This window comes from Bos indicus x Bos taurus, chromosome 10 (assembly GCF_003369695.1).
Source record: "Bos indicus x Bos taurus breed Angus x Brahman F1 hybrid chromosome 10, Bos_hybrid_MaternalHap_v2.0, whole genome shotgun sequence".
NCBI lineage: Eukaryota > Metazoa > Chordata > Mammalia > Artiodactyla > Bovidae > Bos > Bos indicus x Bos taurus.
This window is the reverse complement of record NC_040085.1, coordinates 85,990,954-86,018,479: the sequence shown is the minus strand read 5'-3', so window position 1 is coordinate 86,018,479 and position 27,526 is coordinate 85,990,954. Positions and strand designations below refer to the sequence as shown.

Here is a 27,526-nt window from a genome sequence, read left to right as displayed (position 1 = left end):
AACGTTTAAGCCATTGAGTTTATTTTGTGTATGGTGTGAGGGAGTGTTCTAACTTGATTGATTTACATGTGACTTTTCAGCCTTCCCAACACCACTTGCTGTTGTGTGGTGCTGTGTCAAAGGAGGCTGGGTATGACTCTGGGTATGTGGGTTTATTTCTGGGCTCTCTGCTCTGTTCCATTGCTTGATATATCTTTTTTTTTTTTTTTTTTTAAACCAATACCATGCTTCTTGATGTAGCTTTTTGTAGTATTGTCTGAAGTCTGGGAGGGTTATACCTCCAGCTTTGTTCTTTTTCCTCACGATCGCTTTGGCAGTTCTGGGTTTTTTGTGGTTCCATATAAATTTTAGGATTATTTGTTCTAGTTCTGTGAATAATGTCATGGGTAATTTGATGGGATTTGCATTAAACCTGTAGATTGCTTTCAGTTGTATGGCCATTTTAACAATATTAATTATTCCAGTGCAAGAGCATGGTATATCTTTCCATTTCTTTGTCATCTTCAATTCTTTATCAATGTTTTATAGTTCTCAGCATATAAATCTTTCACCTCCTTGGTCAGGTTTATTCCTGAGTATTTCTTTGTTTTAGAGGTGATTTTATTTTTTAAAATTTTATTTATTTATTTTTGGCTGTGGTCTTCGTTGCTGTGTGGGATTTCTCTGGATGGGGAGAGTGAGGTCTACTCTCTGGTTGCATAGCATGGGCTTCTCATTGTGGTGGTTTCTTTTGTTACAGAGCATGGGCTTAGGGTGCGTGGAGTTTTTATCATGAATAGATGTTGAATTTTGGTTAATCCATTTTAACCATTGTTCAACTGTTAAAAGAATTTTCTCCATGTTAAATATCCATTGTCTAATTGAAATTAGCATTTCTCTTTTAACATATAAGAGATTTCCTAGGAAATGAGATCAGCTATTCTTCGTGGATTCAGCCAACCTTGGATCATGCGATACTGTGCTATTTACTATTGAAAAAAATCTGCATATAGGTAGACTAGTGTAGTTCACACCCATGTTGTTCAAAGGTCAACTGTATATAAACTTATATATTTATTTTATTGAGATTTAGTTTTGTGAACATAATTTGTCAGTGAGTGAGAGACAATATAAATATTCAGTGCAATGTTTTCCTCCTGAGATGATTTCTTCAAACAAGAGAATTGTGGGAATTATTTCTGTTGGTTTTGTAAGGGTCAAGAGTCATGATCAGTCAATTTTTGGACTACTTTTTCTTGAAATGTACATGATTTTGCTATTGTTTTCTTGAATCTTTATTCCAACGCTAAATGTAATTCTTTGCTTATTATATGTGAAGGTCTTGCTCTGTGAAGAGTTGAGCAGTGTTAGAGGATTGGCAATGGGTGTGTGGTGTTTCATAGGAAAACAGCACCTACCTCTTTGGGAATTTCTGCCTAAGTTTAGTTTACAGGCTTTCTTTTTTTTTTTTTTTGGTAGAAACTCATTTAATTGTTTCAGTAGTCCTAGTGGGTAGATGCTGTTGGGGCATGGAATGGTCACTAACTTGCATAGTCTCACAGTAAGTCAGTGACAGAGCCAAGGATAGGACATTATCCCCAAACCCAGCACCAGGGTTTGTTCCTGTCATTCATTTGTGGTTACCCATGTTTTCATGATGCTGTGAATTTTTTTTTTTTTCTGAAAATTGGGATTTTGGATTCCAAGTTTGAAGAGTAATATAATTTACATTGATAAACTAGATTTTGGAGGTTATCTTAACTGATTGAAGATCCAAAGCCCATCGTCATACAAGTCATTAAGGTTACCTCTGGTACAATGTCCAGAATGAGAGTTAGATGGAACAAATGTGGAAACAGAATGGGAGGGAGTCTGGTGCTGAGCTTGGATTGGCATTGAAGGCTTGTCAAAGTTGGCAGTTCTAGCTGCCACTTAAGGCAATGTGGTGGATTCTGCAAGTTTCCTTCCCCCTTCTTCCTAAGTGATAACTGTTGATTTTTTTTTTTTTTTTCTAACTAGCCTTTCTTGTAGCCATAGCAGCTAACAAGCCATATTAAATTGGATGATATGATTTAGGATCTTTGGGTTCAGTGAACTTTATGAACTTAAGGAGGTGTCATCCTGTGTTATTTCTCATGCTGTAAATTTTTTTGGAAGTCTGAGAACATTTGGTCCAAAAAGAACCTATGTTATGAAAGTGTTAGTTGCTCAGTCGTGTCTGACTCTATGCAACCCCATGGACTGTAGCCTCCTAGGCTCCTCTGTCTATGGAATTCTCTGGGTAAAAATATTGGAGTGGGTTGCCATGCCCTCCTCCAGGGGATCTTCCCAACCCAGGGATCAAACCCGGGTCTCCTGCATAGCAGACAGATTATTTACCTTCTGAGCCACTAGGGAAGCCCTATGGCAAAGTTTTATTTGCAAGTTTACTGGGAAGATTTGGAATATATTGTACTCCTGGGTTAAATAGTACAGTTGAATTGCCTAGTGTTTAGGATATTTCTAGGACTGTATGTTACTATTCATGAGAGAACAGGTCTGTTTTTTATGTTAATGTTATAGAAATGGAATGCCCTTAAGGAATGTTCAACATGGAAAGTTAATACATTCTGCAGTAGAAATTTGGACTGTAGCTGATGAGGCTGAAGTAGTTAATACTCCATATAAAGGAAAGATACAGTTCTCTTAATTCAAATCATTAGATTCACTAAGTACATTTTTAAGGTAAAGATTGGTTAAAATATAATACTGTCAAATTAGACCTTAGAGGCATGTATTAACAGGTCATTTTTCTTCAAATTAAGCACTCTGATTCAAATTTCCCTTTGGGAATAATAGACTGTTACCATCTGGCATATGAACTTTGGAAAAATTTGAATGTTACGTAACAAAGTCCAGGTTTTTCTTCTTTTTAGTGGGTTTCAGTTGTCAGATATACATAGTGACAGCCCAGATGGATAATGTTAGATTTTTGGAGCCAGACATGAGCTACTTGTAATATTCCAGAGCCAAAGGTACTCATACCTTTCTCTCTGGCTGAGTTCTGATAATTGCCCTAAAGGTGAGAACTGTACCAACTTTTAACGACTTTAGTGTTAAGTAGTAAGAGTTTCTGGATAAGAAATTGTAATGGAACAACTGAATTCTGTTAGAACCCTCTTTTTGTTAATATATTTCAGATCTTAGGAGTTAGGTTCTTAGACCCTTATGTTTAAAATTTTATTGCCAAGTTTCCCGTGAAACTACTAGACAGAATTTTTTTTTTTTTTTACAAAATTTTGCTTTGAAACTAGTGGAAAACTGTAGACTTTGGAGTCAGACTTATTACTGAATCCTGAACTTTTTCCACTAGAAACCACTTCAGTGATTTTGGGCAAGTTAATAAACCTTTCTGAACTTGAGTTTAATCATCTGAAAACTGAACATAATTATATATGCCTTATAGAGCTAACATTTATTGAAGTAGTCATGCTGTTTTAGACTCTTGTTAAACCTTTATGTTCTTGTTACTTCTTTAATTCATCAAGTAATCCCTATCTTCAAGTGTTGGCTGTGTTCTTAATATAGCACTTGGTATTTTAGGCAGGCCTTCCCTGGTGGCCCAGTGGTAAAGAACCAACCTGCCAAGGCAGGAGATGTGAGTTCATCCCTGGGTCGAGAAGATCCCCTGGAGAAGGAAATGGCAACCCTCTCCAGTGTTCTTGCTTGTGAAATCCCATGGACAGAGGAGCCTGGCAGTTTGCAGTCCATGTGGTCACAAGAGTCAGACACGACTGAGTGACTAAATCACCACAGCACATTATAGGCATTCAGTACTTTCCTGGAATTCATTGGGTCTAACTTAAGTTTCTTTTGTATATTATTGTGACTATAAACAACATAATGTGTTATAACATTCACAGCGATAAGTGTACCTGATTATTTTGACTTCAATATGCTAAATAGGCAGCATACGTAATATTGCTTTTGCCCCATGATTATATTGCCTGTCCACCCAAAATACAATAAGGTACAATTAAAAGTACATTCCATTTTTCATGCATGCTTATTTAATAACATTACAAATATTTTATGGAAGTACTTTTAAAAAATTAAAAAAAACTGTGGTTAGAATATGTGTTCTGTATGGGCTTTGAATATATGAGATTTCATTTAAAAATAAAATAGTTACATAAATAAAGGGGATTTCTAAATTTGAAAAGTATTTGTGTGGACTTATATTTCCATAAATCAGCATGTGCAGAGAGGTTAGGGATAGCAGAGATAATGATCTTTTTGATAAATGAAAAAGATAGCAGCAGCCATTTAAAAAATACATTTCAGCAACAGATGGTGGGACTGGAAAAATATGGAATCCATAAATTTGCACTCTTAATTTTATAAAATGCCTCACCTCCTCCACCTCTTCTTGCTGCCCTCCTCCTTCTCTTTGTTCTAGTGTTAATAGTAGAAGATAAATAGGCTGTAAGGGACCAAAGGAGAGCTGATAAAATTAACTCTACAGCCAATCTGTTTTGCAGTCTATTGCCAGGTCAACCTTGACATTCTGTGGGGAAACAGTCAGTGAAGGAAAGTCAAGTAGAAAGCACTTAATTGGTGTGCCCATGGCTGTCATTATTATGTTGGACAAAATTTTTGACATCACCTCTTCTCTGCCTCTACTTCTGCCCTGGATTTTGCCAAGTTGACCTTACACTTGTAAATCAAGTACTTCAATCTTTCTTTTTTATACAACATGAATGAACTGCCTCCATAGTCACCTGTGCTGTATTCGTTGTGAATGTTTGCTAAATACTGACTTTACTTTCAGGTGAAACCAGGGTAAATGGTTAGATGAAATATTCACATGCTTCCAGTTTCTGCTCATCCATGCAGCCAAGTGGATGCAGTTAACCTATACATGACTAGATTTGCATGCATTTCTGTATAATCTGTGTTAGGGGATGTGTGTTTTCCTAGTAGGAAAATAAAGGATAATTTGGAGTAAGAAAGTATCTGAAGAAACTAAATAGGATCTTTAATGGTTTCCACAGTTTAAGCCTACTTGGAATTGCAACGGGCTTCCCTTGTGGCTCAGCTGGTAAAGAATCCGCCTGCAGTGCGGGAGACCTGGGTTCAATCCCTGGGTTGGGAAGGTGCCCTGGAGAAAGGAAAGCCTACCCACTCCAGTATTCTGGCCTAGAGAATTGTATAGTATAGTATAGAATTGTATAGGACTGTATAGTCCATGGGGTCGCAAAGAGTCGGACATGACCGAGCGTCTTTCACTTCACTTGAATTGCAACATTTAGAATTTTTACCAAGGTCGTTGTTGATTTTTTTTTTTTAGTTGTGTTTTTCATTTGTATGTAAGCTAATTATTTGAATATTTGTTACCTATTGTGTTTATGTGTGAGTAATTACTGTTCCTATTTTATTTTTGTTTTATTCCTACTTTATTATGGAAATTCCTCTTTGTGAAAGTAATGGTAGATAGTTTTTTTTCCCCTCTCGTTCAATGAGCTTAATTTTGTTGAGAATGTGAGTATGTGAGATACACTGCTTATTAGTATCAATAACTATAAGTTGACCATGGAAGTTAATCCTTGTGGCTCTTTGCCTTTTCTCATCTTGTCTTACTGAGGGCAAATTTTACTTAATATGATTTATTTCATAGGCATTTTTGATACTGTGTGTGGAGTTGGTGCCTAGTTTCTTAGCTGTTTACTGTTGCTTGGAAACCTTACCTTCCCAAAGACTGGTCAAGAGGTTTAGTTATTAATGAATTTTGGAAAGTCAGTATATATATATTTTTTTCACTGAAAGAAACAAACCAGAGTCCCAGTCCCAGGTGAGGTGAAGTTTAGCGTAACTCTTCCACTGAATACAGCTGTAACACCTTCACTGAATGCATGGAGTAGCTTTTTGAGGACTCTGAAAAGTAAAGACAGTCCTTGTTGCATGGTTTTGATGTGCATGAATTTTATTACTCCTATGTGGTCAAAATAACACCCGTCCTTAAACAATACAATTCAAGTTTCAATTAACACAACATTGTATTAATGATGAGTAACTGCAAAAAAAGGAGAAACTTTGCTGCTAGCTCTTCAGGCCACACCTTACTGTGTAAATAACAAATTGCTGCTTTTGAAGTTTGTTGCTGATTGGTTGCAGACAATGAAAAGTATGATTGTGATACTTCCCTTCTATTCCAGTGACAAACCTTGCTATTTATAAAAATAAATAATAATAATAAAGGAATTGGTCAAAAAGGTGAAAGTGTTGCAAAGAAACGAAAATTGATAATGCTAAAATGAAATTTGAATTATATTATGGAGGAGTTACACATGGGGTTATAAAGATATAGGAAGGGTGGTGGGGAGGAATAGTTAGGGAGTTTGGGATTGACATGTACACACTGCTATTAATATATTTAAAATAGTTAACCAACAAGGACCTACTGTATAGTACAGGAAATTCTGCTCAATGTTATTAACAACCTAAGTGGGAAAAGAATTTGAAAAATAATGGATACATGTATATGTATAACCGAGTCACTTCACTGATAACCGAATCACTTCGCTGTACACCTGAAACTAACACAACATTGTTAATCAGCTATACTCCAGTATAAAATAAAAAGTTAAAAAGAAATAGCTGAGAGTGAGAATAGTGGCAGTTTTGCTGTTTAAGAGTCTGTAGATGTACAGAGGAATTCAGTGAGTCTTTAGGGAATGATCTTTTTCTGAAGAGTTTCTTTAGATTAAAACATCCCATTTCTTCACTCATGTTTGCTCTTACATTCAGCATCTGTAATCATCACAATGAAAACTGCCATTTACTGGACAAACTAATCTTCCCTAGTAGTAGTAGCTAGTAGATCAGTTGTGTCTGACTCTTTGCGACCCCATGGACTGTAGCCTATCAGGCTCCTCCGTCCATGGGATTTTCCAGTCAAGAGTGCTGGAGTGGATTGCCATTTCCTTCTCCAGGGGATCTTCCCGACCCAGGAATTGAACCCCGGTCTCCAGCATTGCAGGCAGACACTTTACTGTCTGAGCCTCCCTAGGCATTGCTCTAATTATTCTACATACATTATGTTATTTCATTCTCAAAATAAAATGTTAGTCTGTGAAATAGGTCAACAGGAGCAGATGCAGAAGTAGTACAGTTGAGGCAAGTACGGGCTTTCTTCTGGTTCTTCTGAATCATGATGTTTTTAATGATTACACCCCTTATATGGAGTGCGACTGCTGCCTAGGTGATTTCTCTTCATATATTTGATTTGCAGTATACTCAGTCTTTCTGAGTTTTATATATATGTGCAATATATATATATATTTCAATTCACTGAGCTTGACTTATATTTTGTCTCAAATTAGACCTTCAAATAGAGATGTCAGAGGCCTTTCAGAGATGTTGATGAGAGTTTTTAAAATTTGCTCTTATATTGTTAATCTGAAAGCTTATAATTTATTTACTCCTTTCCAAAATGATGAGTTATTTCCCTAGCGTTCCCTACTGGTGACCAATGACGTTTTTTTTTTTCTTTTTGAGTATCATTAACTTATGAACTTAGGTGTATTGGAACAGCTTTATTCCATTGTAGTTAGTATTTTTATCGATGCCCAAATTATTTCATCTGTCACTAGAAAGAGATTTTTCAACTTGAATTGTTTGTTTAAAAGAATGTCTTAACAATTTGAATAAACTACCTTGTAAACAAATATTGCCATTCAATTTCAGTGGCTGAGTTTTATTTTTATTTCTACTGGGTCAGTTCAGTTCAGTTGCTCAGTTGTGTCTGACTCTTTCTGACCCCATGGACTGTAGCATGCCAGGCTTCCCCGTCCATCAACAACTTCGGGAGCTTACTCAGACTCATGTCCATTGAGTTGGTGATGCCATCCAACCATCTCATCCTCTGTCGTCCCCTTCTCCTCCTGCCTTCAATATTTCCCAGCATCAGGGTCTTTTCCAATGAGTCAGTCCTTCACATCAGGAGGCCAAAGTATTAGAGTATCAGCTTCAGCATCAGTCCTTCCAATGAACACCCAGGACTGATCTCCTTTAGGATGGACTGGTTGGATCTCCTTGCAGTCCAAGGGCCTCTCAAGAGTCTTCTTCAACATCACGGTTCAAAAGCATTAATTCTTCAGTGCTCATCTTTCTTTATAGTCCAACTCTCACACCTATACATGACTGCTGGAAAAACCATAGCTTTGACTACGTAGACCTTTGATATGCTGTCTATATAGACCTTTGATATGCTGTCTAGGTTGGTCATAGCTTTTCTTCCAAGGAGCAAGCGTCTTTTAATTTCATGACTGTAGTCACCATCTGCAGTGGTTTTGGAGCCCCCCAAAATAAACAATTCTATTGTTTTCCCATCTATTTGCCATGAAATGATGGGACTGGATGCCATGATCTTAGTTTTCTGAATGTTGAGTTTTAAGCCAACTTTTTTACTCTCCTCTTTCACTTTCATCAAGAGGCTCTTTAGTTCTTCTTCGCTTTCTGCCGTGAGGCTGGTGTCATCTGTGTATCTGAGGTTATTGATATTTCTCCAAGCAGTCTTGATTCCAGCTTGTGCTTCCTCCAACCCAGCGTTTCTCATGATGTACTCTGCATATAAGTTAAATAAGCAGGGTGACAATATATAGCCTTGATGTACTCCTTTTCCTATTTGGGACCAGTCTGTTGTTCCATGTCCAGTTCTAACTGTTGCTTCTTGACCTACATACATATTTCTCAAGAGGCAGGTCAGGTGGTCTGATATTCCCAATCTCTTTCAGAATTTTCCACAGTTTATTGTGATCCACACAGTCAAAGGCTTTGGCGTAGTCAATAAAGCAAAAATAGATGTTTTTCTGGAACTCTCTTGCTTTTTCTATGATCCATCAGATGTTGGCAATTTGATCTCTGGTTCCTTTGCCTTTTTAAAATCCAGCTTGAACATCTGGAAGTTCATGGTTCATGTACTATTGAAGCCTGGCTTGGAGGATTTTGAGCATTACTTTGCTAGTGTGTGAGATGAGTGCAATTGTGCAGCAGTTTGAACATTCTTTGGCATTGCTGTTCTTTGGGATTGGGATGAAAACTGACCTTTTCCAGTCCTGTGGCCACTGCTGAGTTTTCCAAATTTGCTGGCATATTGAGTGCAGCACTTTCACATCATCATCTTTTAGGATTTGAAATAGCTCAACTGGAATTCCATCACCTTCACTAGTTTGTTCATAGTGATGCTTCCTAAGGCCCACTTGATTTGCATTCCAGGATGTCCGGCTCTAGGTGAGTGATCATACCATTATAGTTATGTGGGTTATGAAGATCTTTTTTGTATAGTTCTTCTGTATATTGTTGCCATCTCTTCTTAATATCTCCTGCTTCTGTTGGGTCCATACTGTTTCTGTCCTTTATTGTGCCCATCTTCACATGAAATGTTCCCTTGATATCTCTAACTTTCTTGAAGAGATCGCTGCTGCTGCTGCTAAGACACGTCAGTTGTGTCTGACTCTGTGTGACCTCATAGACAGCAGCCTACCAGGCTCCTCCGTCCATGGGATTTTCCAGGCAAGAACACTGGAGTGGGTTGCCAATGCCTTCTAGTCTTTCCCATTTTATTGTTTTCCTTGATTTCTTTGCATTGACCATTGAGGAAGGCTTTCTTATCTCTCCTTGCTACTCTTTGGAACTCTGCATTCAAATGGGTATATCTTTCCTTTTGTCCTTTGCCTTTAGCGTCTCTTCTTTTCTCAGCTATTTGTAAGGCCTCCTCAGACAACAATTTTGCCTTTTGGTATTGCTTTTTCTTGGGGATGATCTTGATCCCTGACTCCTGTTTAGTGTCATGAACCTCCATCCATAGTTCTTCAGGCAGTCTGTCTATCAGACATAATCCCTTGAATCTATTTGTCACTTGCACTGTGTAATTGTAAGGGATTTGATTTAGGTCATATCTGAATGTTCTAATAGTTTTCCCTACTTTCTTCAATTTAAATCTGAATTTGGCAATAAGGCGTTCATGATCTGAGCCATAGTCAGTTCCCAGTTTTTCCTGACTGTATAGAGCTTCTCCATCTTTGTCTGCAAGGAATATAATCAATCTGATATTGGTATTGACCATCTGGTGATGTCCATGTGTAGAGTCATCTCTTGTGTTGTTGGAAGAGGGTGTTTGCTGTGACCAGTGCGTTCTCTTGGCAAAACTCTTTAGCCTTTGCCCTGCTTCATTCTATACTCCAAGGCCAAAGTTGCCTGTTACTGCAGGTATCTCTTGACTTCCTACTTTTGCATTCTACTCTCCTATATGAAAAGGACATCTTTTTTGGTTATTATTTCTAGAAGGTCTTGTAGGTCTTCATAGAACCGTTCAACTTCAGCTTCTTCAGCATTACTGGTTGGGGTGTAGACCTGGATTACTGTGGTACTGAGTGGTTTATCTTGGGAATGAACAGAGATCATTCTTTCATTTTTGAGATTGCATCGAAATACTGCATTTTGGACTCTTCTGTTGACTATGATGGCTACTCCATTTCTTCTAAGGGATTCCTGCCCACAATGGTAGATATAATGGTCATCTGAGTTAAATTCACCCATTCCAGTCCATTTTAGTTCACTGATTCCTAAAATGCATTCACTAAATCCTAAATCCTAAAATGTTCACTCTTGCCATTTCCTGTGTGACCACTTCCAATTTGCCTTAATTCATGGACCTAACATTCCAGGTTCCTATGCAGTATTGCTTTTTACAGCATCAGACCTTGCTTCTATCACCAGTCACGTCCACAACTGGGTGGTGGTGTTGCTTTGGCTCCATCTCTTCATTCTTTCTGGAGTTATTTCTCCACTGATTTCCAGTAGCATATTGGGCACCTACTGACCTGGGGAGTTCATCTTTCAGTGTCCTATCTTTTTGCTTTTTCATACTCTTCATGGGGTTCTCAAGGCAAGAATACTGAAGTGTTTTGCCATTCCTTTCTCCAATGGACCACATTTTGTCAGAACTCTTCACCATGACCCCTCCGTCTTGCTTCAGTTGTTTTTGCCTGATTTCAATTGAATGGAGATGAAAGAAGACCTAATATGTAAATAGTGTATTTATGTCAAGTTAAAGTGAAAAAATGTCATGTTCTATGATGCCGGTTCTGCAATGGGGGAAATAGAATCAACATTGGTATGTGGTGAGGTTTCCAAGATAAACTTTTAGAATCTGGACCATAGCGGTCAGTACAGTAGTCTGTGTGGAACACTGATTTAGTTTCTGCAAAACAGCATCATCCATCATAGTAAATTAATGTTAAATAGAATTTTTTTAGTGTTTTGCTTTTATGTAATTTTGAGTTTTATCTGCTTTTGCACATAATTAGAAGTTATAATTCTAAGGAATTTAAAAGAAATTTTATATCTTTTTATCTTTTTGTTTTTTATTCTAGGAGTTAGCAAATTGGTTTTGTACATCATGACTAGATTTTGTGTGGTGTCTGTTGTTTTATTGCTACTTTAAGTGTAGTTGTAAATTTTATTACATTTAGTTTGTGTCTTAGGTGGAGGACTTGTTTTTGCTGTGATGTTTGCAGGAGTGATTAAAAAAAATCTTTAACCTCTTTACCTTTTACAGTTCATTTTTTGATCTTTATATATTAGCTAGTTCATCTGTTCAATGGCATATGGCATATCTCTTGAGAGTTTTAAAATGAGGTTGCCAAATACTTTGTCTTAACTTTTTATTTTATTTCTGAAATGATCAACTTTACAACATCTGTTATTCTTCCTAGATTTTGGGAGTAATGTATCATTTCTCTTGTTCTGCAATATTTTCCCATATGTTCCATGGTGAGTTTTTGTTGTTAGCAGGGATTGTGTGTGTGTTTGTGTGTGTGTGTAAATTCATCATCTTAATCAGCTTTTAGTTACAGCTCAGGATTTGTTAGCAAATAAACCCACATAATGGGTTTCCCACGTGGCTCAGTGGATAAAGAATCTGCCTGTGATGCAGTAGACACATGAGACATAGGTTGGATTCCTGGGTTGGGAAGATCCCCTGGAGAATGGCATGGCAGCCCACTCCAGTATTCTTTCCTGGAGAATCTCATGGACAGAGGAGCCTGGTGGTCTGAGGTCCATAGGGTTGCAAAGAGTTGGACACGACTGAAGGGACTAAGCACAGCAAGCGTAAAAAGGATGCTGGCAAATTCTGCTTCTGGCATTTGTTGATGAGATTATTTTAGATCAACTCTCCCATGCAGAACAACTGAAAAGGTTAAAAAGTGTAAAAAATTTTACTAAACTATTAGAAAACTACCAATATAGTGGGGAATATAATAGTCAAGATCTGGCAAAAAATGAAGTCTGGAAGGAAGAGTCCTGCATTTGGGACTCCTCCTCTGTCAAGGCAGTAGCTGATCCGAAACGAGGTGGCTTAGAAGTGGATAGGATTAGAGCTATAGATAGACCTAAAGAGGCTGGAGGGACCAGAATTGGAGTTCAGGAACCCTCCAGCTTTTGACTGAGACCCCAAAGGGCGATAACCTAGGAAAATGGTGAACTGAAAATAAGAGCAGTGATAAATTGAAAATAATTGACAGTGCTGATGGGGTCGGAAGCCCAGCTTTGAACCATCTCAGTTCAGTTCAGTCGCTCAGTCGTGTCCGACTCTTTGCAACCCCATGAACCGCAGCATGCCAGTCCTCCTTGTCCATCACCAATTCCCGGAGTCCACCCAAACCCATGTCCATTGAGTTGGTGATGCCATCCAACCATCTCATCCTCTGTCGTCCCCTTCTCGTCCTGCCCTCAATCTTTCCCAGCATCAGGGTCTTTTCAAATGAGTCAGCTCTTCGCATCAGGTGGCCAAAGTATTGGAGTTTCAGCTTCAACATCAGTCCTTCCAATGAACACCCAGGACTGATCTCCTTTAGGATGGACTGGTTGGATCTCCTTGCAGTCCAAGGGCCTCTCAAGAGTCTTCTCCAACACCACAGTTCAAAAGCATCAATTCTTTGGCCATCTCAGTTCTAACAAATTAAGGCGCTTTGGGTTTCCTGGTGACCTAGGCTGATTCTCTGATAGAAGCAGAACCAAATCCCTTCTGACAGAAGGTGTCATCAATCCAGAGCTTTAAATTAACTCCACAGTTTTTCTTGTGTCTGTCACATGATTAAAAAATACTCAGGCATAAGAAAGTGCAAGAGATGACTGAAAAGCAAGGGAAAAAGAGGACCTGTAATGAACTATAAGATAACTATGATTAACCTGTTCAAGAAATTGAGAATGTTGACATAGAATTGAAAACTCTAAAAGACAAAAAATCAAATGAAAATCACAAGGATTTCCCTGATAGTTAAGTGGCCAAGACTCCATATTCTCAATGTAGAGGGCCTGAGTTCAATCCCTGCTCAGAGGACTAGATCCCACATGCTGTGACTAAAGGTCCCTCATGCCTCACATGGAGATCCTGCATGCTGCAGCAAAGATCAGAGGTCCTGTGTACCCAACTACGACTTGGTGTAACCAGAAAAAAATTAATGGAAACTGAAAAATATAACTAAAATAAGCAAACAAGTAAATTAGGAAAAAGAAAACATCAACAGATGGATTAAGTAGTGGCTTGTATACAGTTGAAGAGAGAATTAATAAATTGAGAGATAGACCAGCAAAATATATTCAAAAAGAAAAATGGGGAAATGAAAGGAGGAGAGGAGAGCATGGATGACCCATGGGATTTGTTAAAATGGTATCACTTGAATGCAGCTGGTTGGAGAGGAAGAGGAGAAGGGAAGGGGGCCGGAAAGAAAGGGGCAGGAGAAATGAGGAGACGTGACTGAAGACTTACAACACATGAAAGACATCAGGTTACAGATTCCATTTTCTCTATGAGTCAGAAGTGGAATAACCACAAATAAGACTACACATAGTCATATCATTGTAAAACTATTGACACTCAAAGTCAAAGAGAAAAATCTTAAAGACAGCCAGAGCTATAAAAGGCAGGTTACCTTCCAAAAGATGCAGTGATTAGAAATGTCAGCTGATTCTGCTTCCAAAAATATAATCAACTTTACTTCAATTAAAAAAAATAAGCTATGAAAAAAGAGGATACTGACATCAGGCTTAGCTTGTAAAGATACAGATAATAAACACAGGAAACCTTGGTAGAACTGATTCCATCACTAATTTGTGTGATCTAAAGACATTTTACCTTTTCAGTTCCTTTTTTCGTATCATAATTTGGATTTGAAGTTTTTCATTTTAACATTGTACAATTTTATTCTTGTCCTGGATTACTGATACGCTATTCTAAGTTCTCTATGTAAGACCTCTCATCTACCTGTATGTTAAACTTAGTTTCATTTTATATGTGTGTTAATTACTCTCCAGGTAGACCTTAGTTCTCCCAGGCTTCATCAGTATATTTCCCTGGATTGATAGTCTGGGCCCTTGAACTGGTGAATGTTCAGGCAGGATGGTGTCGTACACACCCCAGTGTAGAGAAGCAGGGAGCAGAGGGTATGGAAATACTAGCTTTATCTTTTTTTTTTTTTCCAGAAATGAGAGTGGCAATACAAATACATTCTTGAAATTCTAGCACTGTTCCTTTTAATCCAGGCTATTTTAACCTTGATTCTCCAGAAGAGCTATAGCCGAACAAGCAAAATGGAAAAGGATTTGCTCATTTGTGACTCATATTCTGTTTCAGCTGTACTCTTCCTTCAGCCGAAGCTACTTTCTTTCTGCACAGTTTCTCAAGGAAACCAACTTATCCCTCCATAAGTGATGTTCTACCTTTAATTTTGGCTGGATTTGGGAAGCCCTTTCCTTTCCATCACTTGTTTTATTTTGACATTCTCTTTAAAGAGTTATAGATAACTTGTTTTCTGGATTCATACATTATTTTTATGAATATTATTTTTTTATTCACCGTTGGCTAAAATGCCTGGACCAGAAGTTTCTCAGCAATTCATGGGATGTGGATCTTCCTTAGGTTTAGTCTTTTTCCTTCAGATTTTAGTTGAATCCTCTTTTTAGGTCGATAGCTCTGTAAAGCTCTGGATGTTATTCTCAGTATTAAGTGTGTTTTTGTTTGTCGTAGCTCTTTAGGTCTAAAAAGATGCCATCTTATTTCCCCTGCTGGTTAACTCTCTGCTGGTCTGAAGAGAGCATTTGGACAACTGTGATCCTAGTTCGTACTAATAGTCTAACATCTGACCACGTGGTTTTCTGGGATTTGAAGTCTTTGAATGAGTGAAAGAGATGTTCTGGTGCAGAGTTGGGCAGTGCACATTTTTTCATAACGGCAGTCACTCTTGACAACTGTTCATTTTCCTGTTTGTTACAGATCTGGGGCTTCTGAGGGAGTGTTTAGAACGGAAGAAAACTTTCTCTTTTTCAGATGTTGGCCTTTTTATGTTTCTAAGCATGGGTGGAACATCCATCTGATTTTGTAAACCCTCAGTTAGTAGACATGTCTTTTGTATTCTGGTAATACAAAGATGGAATAGGTAGGGACAGATGGTATTTAAAACCACATTAGAGTTGGCTCTTAAAATATTTATGTTTACTGTTTTTATATTTCTATTGACATAATTTAGTTCAGAATTTTCTGTGATATAAATTCTCTTTAGGAACACCAGTAGTTCAGAAATAGCTTTAAAAATCTGTAGGGTATTTGTATTTAGAAGTTTAAGAAGAATAAATCTCCTTTCGTTATATTCTTTAATTTAGTTAAAAGAAAGCTTGGAACAATCAATAGGCCAACTGCGGAGTCAACGGTTGTCGAGAAACTCAGGAGGGAGAAGTATTTCTGTTACAAGTCTGAGTACAAGTGACCTCGATGGTGTCACTGTGACAGGTAAATTTTTCAGATGTTCTGAAAACTTTTTCTTTCTTTTCTTTGTCTTAAAAATCTTCCTGAAGTACATATTGAGGACATGTAGTATTTAGACAAATGTAACCCATATTTAAAATCCTACAAATAAGGTGCTAGAAGATACAAAGTTTTACAGTGAATATTTTGAAACATGTTCAATGGGACTTTGATATTCTGAGTCTGTTACTTTGGTTCTTCTCAGGCTCTGTAGACCATGTAAAGCTTTACCTGACAAAACTTTGATTTAATTGTCTGCCTCCAGTCAAAAGAAACACAAATAGGATTTTCTGTGTGGTGTACTTTCTGGATTGTAAGTCTTCTCTTGGCTTCATAGTTCTTCAGATGTCTCATTATGAAATGCCCCGTGACAGTGGTAAGAACAGGGGAGTTGTAGCTTTTCTGTGCAGCTAGATTTCAGTGGCTGCACAAAAGGTGGTAACGCTGAGTTTGCCTGTAATTAACCTTACTTATACTTTGCTATAAGTGGCAACCCACTCCAGTATTCTTGCCTGGAAAATCCCATGGACAGAGGAGCCTGGTGGGTTACAGTCCATGGGGTCTCAAGTTGTCGGAGACAGCTGAGCGACTGAGCATACACATCCTTTCCTACAGCTCTGAGGTTCATGTTTGAATAGCGAAAACTTGTAAAAGTTTGCAGTGAAGAGAGGCAATTAGAGTGAACTTTAGTAGCTTGCACTGTTAATATTGTTACTGGTCATGATAATGACTAAAAATCACAGTTGGCTATTTTTCTTTATGTAGTTTAGTTCATTTATACTGATTTGTAAACACCATTCAGATTTTAGATAATTTGTTGTTTGAAAATTTCTATTTTTTTAGTATTATTTTGGGGAATCATAGAAGTTATTTTTATAGCAACTTACTGTTTTTATGTAAGAGAAAATATTCTATTGCTTCCTTGAAAATTATAGCCAGTTAGAATTTTTGATATGTTCTATTTTCAGGTCACTTCAGTTTTCATTTTATCGGCTTTAAGAGCAACATAAGTGCCAATTTTGTGGAATGTTACGGCCACAGCAAGATTTGTTTGTGATTGTCTGTGGGAAATAGTGTGGGTTAAGGGCACATGTGCATATCCAGGTCTGTTACGTATTTCCTGAGTGAAAGTTTAGATTGTTGCTTCTTACTTTTTTAATCCTTTCTCTTTTCTTTCTTCTGTAAAGAGAGCTACCGTTTTCCGCCTACCTCACCTCTCAAGGACTATGGGGATCAACAGGGTGTTAAACGAAATAGGTCCAAAACTGGTGTCCGATTTGTTCCGGAGACTGATGACGTGGGCCAGGTACTTTGTTCCCATTCTGTAGTCTGTATTCTTCCTATTTCTGTTTAAATGACTAACACTTGAATTTTGTGGCTGTGTTTTAACTGTTTGATCGTCACTAACTATGTACTGATTTTTTTAACGAAGTAAACTATTTTATTTTCAGTCTGTTGATTACCATCATACATTTATTTTGAGCTTTGTTATGGAGGATTATATTTTGTTTTGTTCCCTTGCTCAGGTGGCTCATTCTGGAAGCTCTGCTATGTCAGCTACTTTCTAATTTGCTTAGTTTAGTTTACTATGAGCAAATTAGGCTTTATGTGGTTAGCCTATTGATATTTTTCATAATTTTTTTCTTATTGTTGAATCGTTGATGGAGCCACCTTCTATGAAGCAGAAATTCTAAACTTTCTCTATGTATTCATGAAAGATTTTGAAAGTATTAGTTCTCTGGATATACTTTTTTTGCTTTAAACTTCTCTGCAAGATCTGAAAGTTTTTGTTGTTATTGCTTTGGGTTGCTAAATTAATAATGGCTAGGAGCAACAGACTGGTTCCAAAAAGGAAAAGGACTACGTCAAGGCTGTATATTGTATATTGTCACCCTGCTTATTTAACTTATATGCAGACTGCATGATGAGAAATGCTGGGCTGGAAGAAGCACTAGCTGGAATCAAGATTGCTGGGAGAAATATCAATAACCTCAGATATGCAGATGACACCACCCTTACGGCAGAAAGTGAAGAGGAACTAAAAAGCCTCTTGATGAAAGTGACAGAGGAGAGTGAAAAAGTTGGCTTAAAGCTCAACATTCAGAAAAGGAAGATCATGGCATCTGGTCCCATCACTGCATGGGAAATAGATGGGGAAACAGTGGAAACAGTGTCAGACTTTATTTTTTTGGGCTCCAAAATCACTGCAGATGGTAACTGTAGCCGTGAAATTAAAAGACGCTTACTCCTTGGAAGGAAAGTTATGACAAACCTAGATAGCATATTCAAAAGCAGAGATACTACTTTGCCAATAAAGGTCCATTTAGTCAAGGCTATATTTTTTCCAGTAGTCATGTATGGATGTGAGAGTTGGACTGTGAAGAAAGCTGAGCGCTGAAGAATTGATGCTTTTGAACTGTGTTGTTGGAGAAGACTCTTGAAAGTCCCTTGGACTGCAAGGAGATCCAACCAGTCCATCCTAAAGGAGATCAGTCCTGGGTGTTCATTGGAAGAACTGATGCTGAAGCTGAAACTCCAATACTTTGGCCACCTCATGCGAAGAGTTGACTCATTGGAAAAGACCCTGCTGCTGGCAGGGATTGGGGGCAGGAGGAGAAGGGGATGACAGAGGATGAGATGGCTGGATGGCATCACTGACTCGATGGACATGAGTTTGAGTGAACTCTGGGAGTTGGTAATGGACAGGGAGGCCTGGTGTGCTGCGATTCATGGGGATCGCAAAGAGTCGGACACGACTGAGCCACTGAACTGAACTGAGCAGATACTGTTGACTTTGACATCTTTGGTAGTTTTAAGATTGAGAGCTCACAGTTTGTTAGGATACTTGTTTGTATTTTGTGCTTATTATAGCATAAGATAAAAAGATAAAAGGACTAAGTCCTTTAGAAGACACCTTGTAGAAACTTTTCCTTGACTATTAATTTTTGGTAGTTGCAATTGACTAGTAGTGTTGATTATGTGATTAAACCTAGAGCAGAGAACAATATCCTAACATTACTCTTTCATTTTTTTTTTATTTAGTGCTTCTGTCCTGGGACAGTGCTTATACTTGGAAACAGTGATGAGCAAAAAACCTTGCCTTTTCATGGAGCTTACAATTTAGAGGGGGAGCTAGATACTAATCAAAAAGTATATAAATACACCCAAAATTATGATCTGAGATGTATGCTATAACAGAAAAAAGCCTAGGGTTGTGGGAGTGTTCTGTAGAGGGACTTATTCCAATTGGGAAAGCCTTCCCAAAGAAAGGCTGATTAAGCTGAGATCTGAAAGTTGATTAAGAGTCATTTGAGGTACAACCAATAGCTTGGCAGGAGGGAAGAGAGCAGCTATATGTAGTTTATAGAAGGCCATGTGGGTAAAGTATGAAACTGATACTGTGCACAGCCATGTAAGAGGGTGGCAATAACTTTAAAGAAATCACCCTGGCTCTAGTGTAGAAAATGAAGTCAGTGTGGACCAACCAGTAGGAAGGATGCCACTGTGTTCTGAGCCGATGGTCACTTGGATGAAGGTAGATTGCCGAGGTCCAGCCCCGGCTGATCCAGGGAGTTCGAAGGGGAGACAGCTTCGGCGAGTTCACTGGATACAATAGCTTTATTTAAATATTCATCAAAGATATAAAGAGTAGTAGAATGAGGATAGCTCAGTAGGAAAATTCAGTGGAGAAAAGAGGCTGAGTAGCTTGGTTTACGCAGAAAATCAATATAACCTGTGACATCAGGTTAGCTCTGACCACAGAGGCTGCAGGCGCCCTCTCAAATAGCGGAAGGTGCCCCACCTTAGGCACCTTCTCTAGTGGGTCTTAGAAGCCCGGGCAGAAGTGCAGTGGGTTTACAACAAAGGAAAGAATTTATTACCTTAAGGGTCTAAAGTTGCTAACACCAAGGCCACTACTTATTTTTTCTACATACCAACTATATTAATTAATACACTTCCAAGGATACAATACAGGGGATGAGGAAACTTGGCAGCAAGCATTGGCTCATCAATGAAATCTTTTACTAGTTTTATTCTGACAGTTTCTAACTCTCCGAGAGGCTCTAAGCTATTTGAATATCTTAAACTTCCCGTGCCTCTCGAGGCTGAGAGACTGTAAACAATCGTATGCATAGCTGTAGGAGTCCAGGTAAACTTGTCAGGCCAGTTAGAGAGCTATCTGAGGGGTTTGGATTTAAACACTCCTAATGCCCAGGAACTTATTAATTGGAGCTGTAAGTTAACTCTTTATCAGAGAGAGCGAGATGGTGGTGGGGGACAGCCCCCAGTAAAGTCAGAGGTGAGAGCACAAAGCAGTAAAGTAGGCAGACTCTGGTTTTTGGGGGTAAATGCTCGAAAATATCCAGGGGGACTCCTGAGGCTCGATCCCGCCTTTGCGTATGCCGAGCCTCCTTCCTCATGACCTTTGCCACGGGTGGAGCTCCTCACGCCGGCTCCCGGCAGTAGATGGAGTTGGAAAGAGGGCTGTAGATTTAAAAACTATTTGGTGGATAAAATGAAAGATCTTGAAATCAGATGACCATTTGGGAAGGGTGGAAATGAGTGTAAAGGAGGGGTCAAAGATGGGTCCCTTGGATTCTGCTTTGCAAAACTGGAAAATCCTGATGGCAAAACCTCAGTGAATGGTCTATTGCTCGTCTGCTGTGTTAGCTCTGCTCCTTTCTCTGGTTCTGCCTTGTTTCAGTCCGTGTCTTAGACGACCTGTAGCTCCATGTGACTGTGTACTTTCCCAGTGCCCCAGTGCCGTATTTGTGCTTCTGTTTACATATCTGTTTCTTATATAAATTCTGAGCCATTTTTACCCCAGCACAGTTTCTGGCACTCATTATCTGCTCAGTGTACGTTTGTTGAAAGAATCAATTTGGTATTTCTGCAAGTCTGCATAGCTTACTTATTTGTTATAAAGTATAGCCTACACATATGTGTATAGCATACCTATTTACCATTAAAAGTACAATAATATAAAAAATCCATGTAACCACCACCCAGACCAAGAAATAGAGGATTATAGTACACCCGAAACCTCTTAACACTCCTTGCTTCCCCAAGGGCTTTCTATATTAATCATTCTCTTGATTTGTTTAAATACCATTTTTACTACTTGTATCTTACTTAGTATTGCCTGCATTAAGGTTTATATAGGTGGAATAATGCAGTATGTATTTTCTGACTTGCCTTTTTCACTTGATGTTTTGATTTTGAAGTGTAGCTAGCTTTGATCATTTCATTTTCAGTGCTGTGTGATGCTCCACTGGAAGACTATATTGCAGTTTGTCTCCATTCCATTCTTAACGGACTTTTGTTTTCAGTGTTTCCACCATGAACAGTGCTGCGCCACACATTCTTGTCCTTGGGTCCTGGTGCATGTGGGCAAGGCTTTCTTGGCAACATGGGTTGGCACACTGAGCACATGGTCTAGTTGAATGAAACTTTACTGTAGCACAGTCACGCTCATGTGTTTAATGGCTACTTCGGTGCTGTAATGGCAGAGTTGAGTCATTGTGACAGATGCCATTTAGCCCGAGAGCCTGAAATATTTGCTACTGTACTGTTTACAGAAAAAGTTTCTGAACCACTTTTCTAGAGTGTTTGTCAAGAGTGAAATATTGCATGTAATGGTTAATGTTACATATGGTTTTAAAAACTTTTCTTTGGGAAAGAATATTTTGTATCTTTTAGAACAGACATTTGTTTTATTATGTCTTGATAACATTATAAAAATTTGTGTATTGTTGCAAAGAACAAGTTCTCCTCTCTTACTTTCAATGAATCTTCATGGAAGAATTCAAGAGACTCCTAAATAGATGACTTTGCTTTGCTTTTTTTAGTTTCATGCTTTTCATCAGTCCCTCCGAGACCTCAGCAGTGAACAAGTTCGCCTTGGAGATGATTTCAACCGGGAACTTGCCAGAAGAAGCCGGTAAAAGCTGAAAATGATTTTTGTTGAGGAATTAATTGTTAGAAGAATAAAACAGGTTCTCTAGTTGACATGTTTACAAGAGTTTACAAAAAAAATACTGTGTTTTTATACTCATATTTTAAAGTATACTAATAGAACAGTTCAAGACCCTTTGAATTTGCAATATATCATGACTCAGTATTAGAGAAGTTAATTTCATACTTTTAAAAACATTTTGTTACAATGGAATGCTGGCATTATGGAAAGAGATGTTGTTAGATATTAGTAAAGAGGTAAATATGCAAATATTGGGTTAGCTAAAATGTTCATTTGGGTTTCTCTGTAGTATTTTATGGAAAAACTCAAATGAACTTTTTGGCTAACCCAGTGCATTGGAGAGAGAGCCCGAGACCAGCTGACCGACACTGGAGCAAACATAATGTAGAATTCATCAGTGGACATGAGTCGTTGTAGAATCAGACATTTTATCTTTCAGTTGAAATCTTCAAAGGCCAGTTGTTTACATCTGTCCAGTTTTTGCAGTTGAATTTGAGCTCCCTGCATCATACAGCAAATTCCCACTGGCTATCTAGAGGCCATAGTTTTCCAGGGACATTTTATCCCATTGTAAAAGTCACAATCTGTATACAGCAATGATTAGGGAGAAAAAGGTTAATTGAAATTCATTTACCAAATTCCCTTGCTAATTCCTATTCTAGCTAATGAAATCATTCCACATGCCAGTTTTATGTTGCTATAGCAAAAAGAGTCAAGCTATAAAGGTTAAATCTATGAATATCAACGGTAGTCTGTGTAACTTTTCTTCTTCTCTATAAGGAAGGCAGGACATTTAGTAATAATTAAAGACCTTACTGTTAGCTTATTACTACTGCCACCAGTAAATAGTATTGCACACTTATTTCATGTCAGGTAGATTTAGGTTTATTTCTTAAAACAATTTTATTGAAGTGGTAATTATTGTTTTCCTCATTTTGAAATATGGAAGACTGGTAGGGTAGGTGAAAGTGTTAGCTGCTCAGTCATGTCCGACTATTTTGTGACTCCAAGGACTGTAGCCCACCAGGCTCCTCTGTCCATGGGATTCTCCAGGCAAGAATACTAGAGTGGGTTGCCATTCCCTTCTCCAGGGGATCTTTCCAACCCAGGGATTGGGTCCCTGATCTCCTGCATTGCAGGCAGATTCTTTACCGTCTAAGCCACCAGGGAAGCCCAGGGTTAAGTGAGGCATAGAAACTCAGAGTTTGACCTTGGATACATTTGATTTCAGATACCTGTGAGACATCCAAGTGGAAATGTATTTCCATGCAGCCAGACATTTACTCTGGAACCCCAAGGAAAAGTCTCCATTAGAGAAATTTACGAGTGGTCAGCATATGGAAGTGGTATTTGGAACTATGATAATGGATGATATCCAGAGGGAAACTGTAGGGAGAGCATCAAGGACAGGGAGTCCTAGGAGTTCCAATATTTAGAAGTCATATAAAAAGAAGAGCTGGCCTGAGGGCAAGAGCTAGTCAGGGATGGGAAATCCAGCAGCACATGGAACCACAAAAGCCCAGAAAGAAGTACAGTGAAGGAAGTCTATCACTTAAGATAGCTTCTTTCTGAGGAATTACTAAGGGCATACAAATGAAATAAAATGACCATTAAGAAAAAGGAAGATATAGGTTGTAAGAAATAATAAAACTTACCAAGGACTTCAGTGAAAGTAATTCCCAGCATGATAGCCATATAGCAGGTCCAGGAATTAATCACTGAATTAGAGCAGGAAATAAGTAGCCTTTGAGATGAATGTAGTTAGGAAGAATGGCATAGATTCTTAAAAGATGATTCAGTAATAAGTGGGAGAAAAATATCAGTGATGTGTTAATAAGGTCAAAAAATAGTGGTAAAGTAGAAAAAGCAAAAGCGCAGGGAAGTTAGTGATCCGGGTAGGAAGCTGACTAAAATGCGAGCATGATAGAATGTAAGGAGAAAGGATTAATTCTCTATAGTGAAGTAGTTCAGAATGGGCATAAATATATTAAGTAGGTTATACAGGTGACTAATAAAAGAACTGAAAATAGTAATAAATTTATCTCAAATTGGAGGGCAGTGTTAGTGAGTTAAATATTTCAAAACAGAGTTGAAAATATCTAGAGTTGAAAATGATGGCGGTAACCAGCAAAGTAATTAAAATGTATTAGGCGAGCATGGTTGCCAGCGGGGATTGGAACCAGATAAATGTGAGAGAGGAAGGTCTCTGCTTTTCTTTGTAAGTTTCCTGTACTAGTCGATTATTTGTCATGTGTGTTATTAATTTGATGGGAAAAAGGTAATGGGAGATAAATCAGTGGGGACAGAGTTTGTACAGTAACCTCAGATGTAATTTGATGATGAATTGCTGGAGAGGATGTGAGATCGAGAGTTTTGTCCTCCTTACCTCTTTCATTCTTCTTCATTTAAATTGAGAATTATAGTCTTTTTTTTTTTTTTTTTAAGTGAAGGTGATGATGTAGTATAGCATTATTTCTCAGAATGTAGTCTCCAGACGGGCAGTATCAGCATCACCTAGGAATCTGTAGGAATGCCTTCTTGGGCTCCAATGCAGATCTCCTGACAGAGTCTGTGTAACACGTCCTCCAGGTGTTTCATATGTGTACTCACCTCTGAGACCCACTGCAGCAGAGCATTATGTAATAACATATTGTGATATTGTAAGTATCATGAATTATGTATATTTTCTCAAATAGCTGACTTAAAATTTTTGTTGTTGTTGTTGTTTGTTTGTTTGCCTAGGTCGGATGCTGCAACAAGAAGGGCTTTGGAAGAATTGACTGAAAAACTTAATGAAGCCCAAAAACAAGATGTGGTGAGATCTCCTTGTTCATAGAAAGTTTTATTTCATACTCAGGTGCTAGGGTAATTGAGCTGGTCATAATCACAATCAGTATAGTAGATTTTAACTTTTTGTGTACTATATACCATTTTGTCTAAAATATTCATGAATTTTAGGCATTGAGGCTTGAAATATTTATAGTGGTATTATGTTAAAGATAGAATTAATTTTTAGAGTTTGGTTATGAATATTTTAAAGATATTTTAAATTTTATTGACTCAGTGATGTTGTGCTTTTATTAAATGATATTTGAGAAATACAGAATTTTTGGTAGTGACTCTGTAGCACTCTGTGAAGTATTTTTAAGTCATCTCCCAGAAGCATGTGGTCACCACTACTGCAAAGGCCTCCTTGCTCTGTTTTTTGTTTGACATGGTGCTGACTGAAAAAAAAAAAAAGCCCTAATCTTGAGTTTTATTTCAAACTCAGATTGTTGACACTCATTATTCAGTGATTTCTTTTTGTGAAATCACTATTCTTGCTGGAATTAAGATTAAAAATGAAGTATATACGGTGTCCATTTCTTTGCATCATCAAGTTGTTTTTTTTTTTTCTTTTTTCTGGAGAAAAAGTTATCAGTTGAAATGGTCACTAAACTGTTCAGTTGCAAACTTATCCATTTCAGGAGCACTGTGTATTAATTCACTCATTTACCACAAAGACTTTGAGAATAGTGGCAAAATTTTCTTTTCTTGTTTTATTGAAATTAAGAGGTTCCTAATAAAAGCAGATAATTTTTCTGTAGTTGTAATTTTTTTCCAGATGTTACTATGTGTACAGGTTCTTACATAATATGCTGAACTTATTTTGAAGTTTGAATTTATTGGCCACATATGCTAAGAGATGGATATGCTCTGTTTTCAAAGATAACAACTTAATTTCTCTTATTTTTAGTTTAAAAAGTTTGGAGGTATAATGTACTTACAGGAAAGTGCACTTATTAGTGTATAGCTTGGTGAATCTTTACAAGGTAAGCACAGTCATGAAACCACAACCCAGATCTAGAAAACAGAACATTGTCAGTGCATAAAAAGCCTCTTTATTTCCCCTCCCAATCATAATTTCTCCTTTTCTGACCATGATTTTGACTTTTGAATCCATAGATTAATTTTGCATGTTTTAGCTGTTTATATAAATGGAACCATGTAGGCATTTGTGTGTGTGTGTGTGTGTCTGACTTTTGCTGATCACGATTGTGATATTTTTGGGTGGTATGTCATGAACTTGTAGTTTGTTCATGTTTATTGGTCCTTAGTATTGCATTGTATGGATATACTGCAGTTATTTTAACATTTTGTGATAGATATTTAAGTTATCTCAAATTTGGGGCCATTACAAACAAAAACAAGACCAGGAGCTGACTGTGGCTCAGATCATGAACTCCTTATTACCAAATTCAGACTTAAATTGAAGAAAGTAGGGAAAACCATCAGACCATTCAGGTATGACCTAGATCAAATCCCTTATGATTATACAGTGGAAGTGAGAAATAGATTTAAGGGCCTAGATCTGATAGATAGAGTGCCCGATGAACTATGGAATGAGGTTCGTGACATTGTACCGGAGACAGGGATCAAGACCATCCCCATGGAAAAGAAATGCAAAAAAGCAAAATGGCTGTCTGGGGAGGCCTTATAAATAGCTGTGAAAAGAAGAGAAGCAAAAAGCAAAGGAGAAAAGGAAAGATATAAGCATCTGAATGCAGAGTTCCAAAGAATAGCAAGAAGAGATAAGAAAGCCTTCCTCAGTGATCAATGCAAAGAAATAGAGGAAAACAACCGAATGGGAAATACTAGAGATCTCTTCAAGAAAATTAGAGATACCAAGGGGACATTTCATGCAAAGATGGGCTCGATAAAGGACAGAAATGGTATGGACCTAACAGAAGCACAAGATATTAAGAAGAGGTGGCAAGAATACACAGAAGAACTGTACAAAAAAGATCTTCACGACCCAGATAATCACAATGGTGTGATCACTGACCTAGAGCTAGACATCCTGGAATGTGAAGTCAAGAGGGCCTTAGAAAGCATCACTACGAACAAAGCTAGTGGAGGTGATGGAATTCCAGTTGAGCTATTTCAAATCCTGGAAGATGATGCTGTGAAAGTGCTGCACTCAATATGCCAGCAAATTTGGAAAACTCAGCAGTGGCCACAGGACTGGAAAAGGTCAGTTTTCATTCCAATCCCAAAGGCAATGCTAAACAATGCTCAAACTACCGCACAATTGCGCTCATCTCACACACTAGTAAAGCAATGCTCAAAATTCTCCAAGCCAGGCTTCAGCAATATGTGAACTGTGAACTTCCAGATGTTCAAGCTGGTTTTAGAAAAGGCAGAGAAAAAAAAAAAAAGAAAAGGCAGAGGAACCAGAGATCAAATTGCCAACATCCTCTGGATCATTGAAAAAGCAAGAGAGTTCCAGAAAAGCATCTATTTCTGCTTTATTGACTAAGCCAAAGCCTTTGACTGTGTGGATCACAATAAACTGTGGAAAATTCTGAAAGAGATGGGAATACCAGACCACCTGACCTGCCTATTGAGAAATCTGTATGCAGGTCAGGAAGCAACAGTTAGAACTGGACACGGAACAACAGACTGGTTCCAAATAGGAAAAGGAATACGTCAAGGCTGTATGTTATCACCCTGCTTATTTAACTTATATGCAGAGTACATCATGAGAAATGCTGGACTGGAAGAAACACAAGCTGGAATCAAGATTGCCGGGAGAAATATCAATAACCTCAGATATGCAGATGACACCACCCTTATGGCAGAAAGTGAAGAGGAACTCAAAAGCCTCCTAAGAAAAGTGAAAGAGGAGAGTGGAAAAGTTGGCTTAAAACTCAACATTCAGAAAACGAAGATCATGGCATCCGGTC

At 38.0% G+C, this 27,526-nt stretch overlaps 1 protein-coding gene across 5 annotated transcripts in view; it reads left to right on the top strand.

The window, feature by feature from the left end:
• CEP128 (centrosomal protein 128) overlaps positions 1-27,526 on the top strand; it is a 214,191-nt gene that overhangs the window by 28,751 nt on the left and 157,914 nt on the right. For 4 of the 5 annotated variants that reach the window (XM_027552579.1, XM_027552578.1, XM_027552580.1 and 1 more), the window contains 4 exons: positions 15,682-15,808; positions 17,011-17,129; positions 21,673-21,764; positions 24,543-24,615. In XM_027552579.1, coding sequence (XP_027408380.1) covers positions 15,682-15,808; positions 17,011-17,129; positions 21,673-21,764; positions 24,543-24,615 — 411 coding nt within the window. The remainder of the gene's footprint in view (positions 1-15,681; positions 15,809-17,010; positions 17,130-21,672; positions 21,765-24,542; positions 24,616-27,526) is intronic. The other variant, XM_027552581.1, reaches the window with a different exon arrangement.